The 9,699-nt window shown below is 34.9% G+C and overlaps 2 protein-coding genes across 2 annotated transcripts; both read left to right on the top strand.

Annotated features, from left to right (window-relative positions):
* Window positions 1-2,633: 2,633 nt before the first annotated feature.
* On the top strand, window positions 2,634-3,408 carry LOC128244108 (heat shock 70 kDa protein 12A-like). Its single transcript, XM_052962123.1, has 2 exons — window positions 2,634-2,846; window positions 3,184-3,408. The coding sequence occupies exons 1-2, from the start codon at window positions 2,634-2,636 to the stop codon at window positions 3,406-3,408; spliced, it is 438 nt and encodes a 145-aa protein (XP_052818083.1).
* A 782-nt stretch (window positions 3,409-4,190) lies between these two features.
* LOC128244107 (heat shock 70 kDa protein 12B-like) lies at window positions 4,191-8,991 on the top strand. The gene is made up of 3 exons (XM_052962121.1): window positions 4,191-4,799; window positions 7,206-7,292; window positions 8,881-8,991. The coding sequence occupies exons 1-3, from the start codon at window positions 4,191-4,193 to the stop codon at window positions 8,989-8,991; spliced, it is 807 nt and encodes a 268-aa protein (XP_052818081.1).
* The last annotated feature ends 708 nt before the right edge of the window (window positions 8,992-9,699 follow it).

Raw genomic sequence — 9,699 nt, 5'->3', positions numbered from 1 at the left:
AGGACGGTCAGAGAAACAAGAGATTACTAGGACAAGTCATTAAACTAATGTAGTCTTATCAACATATGGACGAGTAAATGGCAACAATATGGAAAAATATATCGATGCATAAAGGATGGTGATATATCATCATGGTCCATGAGCGCAAAAGCCGAAAAGTGTTACGAAGCAGCTTGTGTTTATGGTCTTCCAAATAACTATGTAAGAATCTCTGGAATGTTAAAGGTTCTAGATTTAAAAGGTGGCAGCATTTACATTAATCTAGCTTGTATTGAAATAATACTACGAAAGTGATTGAGAAAAATCATTTCCAAAAATAAGTGTGAACCGCCAAAACACGTAAGTCATAATAAGTGTGAAATAATTCAAGATTAATAAGACACGAATAAAGGCATATTTCAACTATTTTGAATATGGTATAAGGTTAACATAATTTACACTTCCCAAGATCAACAGATAGGGATCTTCGGTGGTATTTAATCTTGATCTTAATTAGAACGCTGTAGCAAATCGGATGACGTGATATTGATAACGGACCTATACAGTTAATGAACTCAATGTTGTATAACCTTAAGATTGACTTAAGTTGCATATTGAATACCTACCCAGGGCAGGACTTAGTTTTTCAATTCAATTCCAAAAGACCCTGTTCTTCCTCGGAAAAGAAAATAGTGCTTTGTTTGTTTGTGAAATATAAAAATCTTCATATCATGGATGACTCACTTTCATCTCCGGCGTGAAATTTGGTGAGAAATTAAGGCTGTGGACACGTCAAAATGCCCGAGATAATTTATTTTTAGGTTACAATATGATCTCGAAATTATTTTGCTTAAAATGAAGACTTAAATCAAAGATAACTGTTCTTTTACTACACCATTTTAAATTAAACAAAGGGCAGTATATGCCGTTTAAAGAGTCCCGCCTTCGTTTTATTACTGGAGTTTGATAAGGTGATTCGAAAAACCTGTTTCCAAACTAATTTTTTGACAGTGCTCCGTCAGACGGCCATATTGTGAAAAGGTTTGTCGAATTGTTTTAAGAAACTAAACCCTGAATCAAACTCTGGTAAAGACCGATGGCGGGGCTCCATAAGAGGCGTAGACTGCGCTTTGTTTCATTTAAAATGGTAAAGAAATAGGAATGTTATTTTTGTTTAAAGTCTCCATTCGAAGCAAAATGTTGCCCTCCGACGTGGCATTTATGACGCAATTTATCACGTGGTATACACACACTGGTTATTGCACTTCTTTTTATAAAGAAAGGTCGCATGTTATCAATGTTATTTGTTGTTGCAATGCTCGTTATCTTTCTCTATTAACATTTGCATCTCAGATAAAATATGATGAGTCCATCATATAAAATGAGATAAAATGAGGTCTTCGTCCCGTCTGACTTGATTCACGTCCTATCAACCGGTTGTGATGCGGTACACGTCATTGACCTAAATAGATATCTAGAGATACCCGGTCGCTTGAACGTAGGCAGTGTTGAACTCGCCATGTATCAAATTCACACTAGGACATGAAGTCGAATATCTGATATAGACAACACTTTCCTAATTGTTACAAATAATGTTTCGCACAGGCTTGAATACAAACATTTAACCGCAGCATGGTATACAATGTTCTTGTTGGACATGCCGTACTACCAAACTACCACAATAATGAAGTAGATCGTATCAAACTTTATTGTCGATGAAGACTTAACGTATTGAAGAGTTCAGTATCAGTCCCTAGCAATACCAATAGTGTCTTAAAATTAAATTATATTTTGCCAGTTTTCCTTGATGAGTTTACAAAAAAATTTACCGAACTTTGTATCGGCCAACATTCGATTTTTTTATGTCAAAAATGAGTGAACAGTAAAGGACAAACAAAAAAGCTATTACATTAAGTTCATTTAATATTCAACGTTTTATTTTTACTTTTCACTACAAAATGTGTTTTATTTTCCATATAACTTTGTGAATATCTTTAAGTTTGAAAATTTAGAAGAAAATATACTATTTAATACACCTTTATACTTTATGTCTATAACAATAAGACCGAGGTTGATGCGAAACTTTTTTAATAAATGACATGGGACAAGTGGGATGCATATGCATTTGATTTAGCCCCCAGTAGACTCGTTTTCCAGTGAACTTGAGTTTCACTTACCTTTCCACGGTGATAATCGCGTGATTCATCGGAAAGCTATTTTAATGCGTGTGAGGTATGTTTGTTGTGTTTGTATTTGTGTTTGTGGTGTTTATACGTTCGTGTCCCTAATTTAGTGTCGTCTAGGATCTTGCATCTGAACCGGGTTTATATTTTATCTATATTCTATTTGTATTGTCCCTTTAGTTTTCATTGAATTATTTTTAAGAAACTTAGATTATATAGTATTTTACCCGCTGTCAATATCACTGCTTACCTATCTGTCCGATTTTCATTTTTAGTGTGTGTTATCATATTAAATATAACAATTAGTACATCATGGATAAAAATAAAACGAAAGATAAAATAGTTTCCGAGAAATCAGTCAATTCGATGAAATCTAAAGATACATTTAAGAGATAACATAATCTAATGAAAGCATTTTAAACAAATTATAGGTGCGTGACTTTAAGTTTTTTCGAAACATATGGTTTTACCATGGCTACTACAAAAGTTGACGATTCATTAAGGACACTTCTAAATGATGACATATCTATAGCAAAGAAAACGGATCATCTTCTGGTTGCCGCAATTGACTTTGGCACTACATTCACTGGCTATGCCTTTTCAACAAAGAACATTCTGGATGATCGAATCAACTGCAGCAGTTTTCAGGCAGAAGGATTTAAAAGTGAGAAGGCTCCAACATGTGTTCTTCTTAATTCAGACGAGACCTTTAATGCATTTGGATACGACGCACAAACGAAATATGCAGATCTATGTCTTAACAATGAAAGCGAAGACTTTTTTTCTTTGAGCGCTTTAAAATGAACCTCTACAAAACCAAGGTATTCTTCCATTGTTTCATTGAAGATGATCGTTGAATGATGAGTGTAATTCAAGCATTAACTTTTTTAAATAATTGATTTAATGTTGGATGGTACTGTTACCCTAATGGACCAGAGGCACTGATAACATAAGTAGTTCTACAAAGTCATATTTGAATAGTTTTCCTAAATTTTAAACTGACGCATTGTCTTATTTCCAGCAACTTTCTCGTAAAATGAAGATCAAAGACTTAAAAGGGAAAGAACTTTTAGCCATAGATGTTTTCTCGAAAGTGATTAAGCACCTTTCAGAGGAACTTAACGAACAGTTGAGGAAACAGGTGACGGGAATTGATCCAGATGACGTTTTATGGGTCATAACAATTCCAGCAATCTGGTCTGACGCTGCTAAGCAGTTCATGCGAGAAGCAGCAAATAAGGTTTGATTCATGCATTTCGTTTATTACGCAATTTGCATATCTTTATTAACGTAATCAATATGTTATACAGTTAACGATACTCTACACTAAACAATCCAAATTCCACTTTTATTGCATGTTCAAGGCTGAAATTAGAAATGAGGACATTAAACTTGTTTTGGAACCAGAGGCTGCATCTCTTTACTGCAACATAAACACATCATGCAAAATTGTGAAATTTGACGGCAAAGTGGGACTTGAATCTTTCCCTGTTGGCCACAGATACATAGTTGCTGATTTAGGGGGTAAGCTTTTTCTGACATTACTTTTCTATATCATACATATTCAACATGCAGGTGTTCCGCAGGGTGTGATTCAGTATTCGAATTCAAAACGTTATTTGTTCAGTCGTGTTTCTGTATTTTAGGGGGAACAGCTGATTTAGCAGTACATGAAATTCTGGACGATCATAATTTAAGAGAGATCGCAAGGTCGGATGGTGACGCATATGGGGGTGTTTTGGTGGACAACGCACTTCAAGAATTTCTCTCAGAATTTTTCGGACGGGACGTGATACAAACTTTAATAGAGCAACAAACACATGGGTATATGGAATTTCGAAGAAAATTTGAAAGTAAGAAAAGAGGATTTAAATCCGATGTAAATGCGATCAATATTAAACTTCCGTTGTGGGATTTGAAAGATGCATTCGAGGCTTGCAATCATTGTTATGATGTGAAGCCAATGCAAAGTACACAGGAAAGGCTGAATTTATGCACAATGGTATGTTCAAACTTTCTGCTGACATCATGAAGGGATTTTTTGACACGGCCGTTGATGGAATTGTCAAATTCATCCAACAGATTCGCACAACCGATGAGCTTGGCATGATCCATACCATTTTGATGTTCGGTGGATTTTCGGAATCGAAATACGTCCAAGAACGCATTGAAAATGAAATACCTGGAGTTAGGCTCGTCATTCCAACCGATCCTTCATTGGCTGTTTTAAAAGGTGCAGTTTTGTATGGGAAAACCCCAAGAGCTATTACAGAAAGAATAGCACGGTTCTCCTATGGATTTTCCGTTGGAAGACCTTTCGAGGAGGGCATTGATCCTGAAGAACTGAAATATACAAAAAACGGCAAAAAATATTGTGGCAGCATATTTGAAAAGTTGATAACAAAAGGACAAATACTGAAACAGGGCCAGATATTCAGCGACAAAATAAATTACTTTTTAGATACCGATACCGATTTAAGCTCAATGTTATCAAAGGCTCCGGCAGCGGCACCAATTTTCAAATCAACAAAAGTGGATCCATCAAAGTATTCCACCGCGGAAGATTGTGAAGAAATAGGAAAACTAATAATACTTCCACCACCGACAGGGTGGCCTCTTGTCAGCGTCTTTGATCATGTATTAATCGTCGGTGAAAGTGAATTGCAAGCTTTTGCACGCAACAATGAAACAAACCAAATGCACGAAACAACTTTGGACTGTCTATAAAGTATTGTGCAATCAAAATTAAGAAACTTAGCAATAGGGTGAATTAAAAATAAAAGTTCAGGACCCTTTTCAAAAGTAACATTCTACTAACAATAAGTACCTTTACTCACTTGAAAGGGTAATGCTTAAATGTAGTCTTCACCAATGACGATGGTGATTTGCATTATTTTTTGCAACATTGAATCCATACATATATACGAAGCGATGCTGACTGTTTACTATTATAAATCAGTGCGATGTTGTTTAAAATAATTTTTAAGAATGCACTCAAAAGTGAACAAGCGTTTCGGGTGTTTATATAAATCAAAAGCTAACGAGAAATAAAACAAATGTGACGTATTTTAACATTGTATAAGCTCTGTTGAATTTTGTCGAATAATTATTGGTCGGTTACAAACGCAACAAACATGTCACATGAAGTATGAGAAAAGTCAAATGAATCATATGCACTGATAACACCAAGTAATATTTCAGTGCCTATATAAAGGTAGATTTGTACACATTACATTGTTTACTGTGTTGTTGAATAATATATGTTCTTGTATTTCTCCAGCATATTAAAAAATACTAAATATGGGTTTAAGGCTGTGGTATATTATCGATAACCCGATATATCACGCCTCCAACATAAATGACGCAACGCCATTTGTTCAGGGTTGGTCACGCGGTGACATAATATTTTTCCATATTTGTCACCAATTTTATATCGTACCAAAATGGCGTCTTTTTTCAGATCCAAATGAATATTCCGATGAAAAAAAGAAACATTTAAACAAGACGATGACGTGATATATACGTTACAGGGTTAGTAGGTGACACGATATCGGATATTCGGGGTAAAGGAAACCATGTTCGCGTTTGAGCTTCGCCCGATATGGTTTCTTTGCCCCGTATAGCCAATATCGGGTCACCTACTAACCCCGTAACTTATAATATTGCGATACGAAACAGAGTTGATTCGTATCGGTGGATAGGGACACATTTCAATATTTTATATAGTATATGGCATATGTGCTTTCCGTATTTAAAGCTTTTCAACCTGTCTGTTCCTGATAACTTTATTTCAGATTGCATGAACTTTATTATCAGTTTGTATAAAATAAATGATTTTTTATTCGGTATTTTTACTTAAATTCGTGATCTCACCCTGTTTATCCAACTTAATAACGAGTTGTAAAATCTGAGATGCGATAAAAGTGATGATAAGGTGTACAAAGTTGAAATGGAATAACAACTTTAAGAATAACAATACAACGTTTGATTATTAATAAATCATATTATGAATGTTTAGATATCCAATTATACAATTAAGCACGTCAATTTTATGTTAAATTAAATTTTATGTTAATTAAAAGACCCCTCATAATTGTGGTATATTTGAAAGTATATTACTTAGCATCAATAACATAGAAATAAATTTACCGAAAAGGCATGACAGATGTTATGAGAGTTTGTATCAACCTGAAATTGGACATGAAATAGCCAATCTTGCAAACACCAATTGCTAAGAAATCTTTTAACCAATATTGGTTTGGTGTACGTTTGACATATGATTTTTCTACCCATAAAACTATTTCAAAATAATGTTTGGTCTTCAAGCATCCAAATTCTCACCATTGTACATCAGATACCTTAATCAAACAATATTGCAGTTGTTACTTTGACATCCTTCATACATATTATTTAACCATTTCCTTCCATTATCTAAAGCAAGTGCATTTTTTTCTAGCATGCAATTATCGAATATTTTCAGAGACGCTAATTATACACTTTAAATCTGTTAAAAAATCTTTAATTCTGTAGCAAGCTCAAATTGAATACAATTCTGAAAAGCTTATATGTCGATTTCTACTGATCCAGTCGATTTATGGGCGGTGTAATTACATGCATGTTCAATTGCTGACTTGCATCTTAAACAGAGTGTCATTACATCGTACTCATTTTCCATTCCCTTGCGGTTGATATGCTTGATGTCAACTGTCCTGCAGAGCCTCTGTATAACTCGAGAAAAACGTTTTGTCCGCGATCCCTGTAAAACTTACCCGGGAATCTATAATGGACTACGTAATTATCAAAATTGAAACTTGCGGTGGTACGAGTATTCTGATTGCCACTAAAGTGATATTTTTCAGACGTATACACCGGTCACATTCACTTTGAGATGTTAAAGACCTTTTCAACCCAGAAAAAGTTTTCCTTAAACAAACTGACCATACGATCACGGCCCTGTCGACCAAGATGGTTGTCCAATGCGTTGAATATAGTGAGCCGTGCAGATTGTGGAAATAAAACTGGGATAACATTATAAAATTTTAGGACCACTTTATGACACAAGATACCATAATCAAGGAACAACAGGTCATAATCTCTGAAATATTTCCTCTGTTGCGGTGTCTCCTGCAGGTAAGTATCCTCATCAAGTATTGTATTAAGAGAAACAAGTGACAGTACTCGAGATGGTGCAGCAAAGTGAGATTCTTAAGTCTAAGGTCGTTGTTTCGAAAGGTCATCAACTTAAATGTTCAACTTCCTTGAACGGTAAATGATATTGAAGTCATGGCTCACCCGGAGTTGCTACCCATCGCTGACAAAAGGCATCAAGCTTATATATGCTCTGACCATCGGTGTCGTCGAAGTTGTCTCCTCTTATATAACAGGAGACAACTTCGACGACACCGATGGTAAAAGTTTACACTTTCTTCAGCCAAATACAAATCTAGTTCATAATGTATGTCGACTATCCGAACGTATCATAACAACGACCATGTAAATATATTTTTAAAAAAAAACGGATAAAAACTACGCAAGAAAACAGTTTATTAGTTTAGTTTAATAAATTGCCAATTGTCATATTAATGCTTCCATGGACATCTGTCTGAAATACACACCAGTGGTTCATCAAGCGATTTATCTTTTATTTAGGCAGAAATTATATTCCACCCACCATTCCAAATTCATTGACAAAGCAATACAAAACTATTGAATCTTTAAAAATTGAATAGTAAAGTGTAAGTAAGCGCTTAGACAATGCTGTTACAAACACACGTATATGCCAGTCAAATCACGTATTAATGAAATGTGAATTTGCATAAAATACCGTTTGATATACAATGTATTTGTCTGGCTTGTATAAAACGAAAGTCTAACGCTAAATGACCAATATACATCTATGTTTATTGACTGACCACCATTGGTCAGCTGACTACCATAACAAGTTTGTAATGAAATTATCATACAAAGAAAATTATACCCGCCTAATTTATTATTTTTAAACGTCGGTAAATACATTGTATTTGAATAAACAGGGATAAGGTTTTCAGATTTGGCCATACTAGTTATAACTTAATATCCGAACACCAGGGGCTCAAGGTGGATGTATACGATACACACAATCTATGAAGCAACTTATGACAGTTTGAATTGAACAATAAGATAAATTTCACTGAAAACAAATATGCACTGAATAAGGTCACTGATATCTTTCTAAAGATATGGATAAGTATGATAGTAAATACAATCTGGCCCATACTGTTGATACTATCCACGCACTTCTATTTAAAACTAAGCGAAACGTACTCGTCAATTTAACAAAAGCATAATCGCAATGTCATTTGCGGTCGATTTATACCGCATCAATATTGGATTCGAACAGTAAGTTTCAATGATATAATTGGTCGGTAAAAGTAAAAAGACAATGTACAATACTTGGTATGACCCCTAGTCAGTTACGCGTGAAATATTCAAGGATACACCATATTGCTAATGGCAGCAGTCGGTTTCTTTGATTGTTGAAGTAGATCGACAGGTTATTTATCTATTACTTCATTTCAAATCACTTAATGAATTGGTGAAGAGGCAAATACACGATCATAAAATACTTCATAAACTTTTAACTCTAAATACATTTGCAATAAGTAGTTATGGTCTGTAATAAGTAAGTACCTGGTCGAAAAACAATATGATTTTAATAGTTACAATTTCTACACCCTAGACTCAATTAGAGTGTCACCCCCTTCTCTTCGTGGAATCCGGAATCCTGCCAAATGTTGGACCGAATCTGGAAAATGACTCAATTTTGGACTGGAATCCCGAATACAATTGAGAATAAATAGTGTATACCATCCATGATGTAAGTTTTGAAAAGCCCGTTTTGTAGGATTTGTGCATATCTATGCATTTTGCATGAAGCACGATGTATAGGTGAATGAGGTACCTAGATCTAAGTAAATAATCAAATAAGATAAATGATTGAAAACACTCAAATTAAAAAATAAAAGTACGAGGAAATGGTTGCTAGTGTGTATGAAATGTAAATCGGAATAGTTTTGTTCTCATTTATGTTTCCCATGCAGTACAAATCAACACAGTCATGGTCATTTCTAAATAAGGCATCATTACACACACACACGCACGCACGCACGCACGCACGCACGCACGCACACACGCACGCACGCACACACACACACACACACACACACACACACTGCTTACGTGCAAGGTCTCCCGATATCTCTCTGTTTATAATTAGGTCGATGTGGTGTAGCGCATTACAACAGGTAAGTAGGAGTATGTACACAAAGTCGGACAGGACAAAGTCTTTTCTTATTATTGACTTATCAGATTTTATCTCTGATGTATCTGCTTTTAATGAATGATGTCGATCGCATTTAATAGCAATGCGACGTTTCTATACACAAAGTAGAGCTTAAACTATTGAGCAAATAAAGTTGAATAATGATACGTATGAAATCAACAACATAAACTGGGAAATACTCAAATTAACATATAAAGACACAATACTGCAAAGCTA

The sequence above is a fragment of the Mya arenaria genome, chromosome 8 (genome assembly GCF_026914265.1).
Source record: "Mya arenaria isolate MELC-2E11 chromosome 8, ASM2691426v1".
NCBI classification, from domain to species: Eukaryota; Metazoa; Mollusca; class Bivalvia; order Myida; family Myidae; genus Mya; species Mya arenaria.
Note: the sequence above shows the minus strand (reverse complement) of the source record. Positions and strands in the feature narration are given on the sequence as shown.

Excerpts from the sequence above, each read along its gene's own strand:
- LOC128244107 (XM_052962121.1), top strand. The coding sequence starts at position 4,191 with ATGAAGGGATTTTTTGACACGGCCGTTGATGGAATTGTCAAATTCATC. Across the intron at positions 4,800-7,205 it reads TTGTCAGCGTCTTTGATCAT|GACCACTTTATGACACAAGA; the intron begins GTATTAATCGTC and ends ATAAAATTTTAG. Across the intron at positions 7,293-8,880 it reads TGTTGCGGTGTCTCCTGCAG|ACTCAATTAGAGTGTCACCC; the intron begins GTAAGTATCCTC and ends TCTACACCCTAG.
- LOC128244108 (XM_052962123.1), top strand. The coding sequence starts at position 2,634 with ATGGCTACTACAAAAGTTGACGATTCATTAAGGACACTTCTAAATGAT. Across the intron at positions 2,847-3,183 it reads GTGAGAAGGCTCCAACATGT|CAACTTTCTCGTAAAATGAA; the intron begins GTTCTTCTTAAT and ends TCTTATTTCCAG.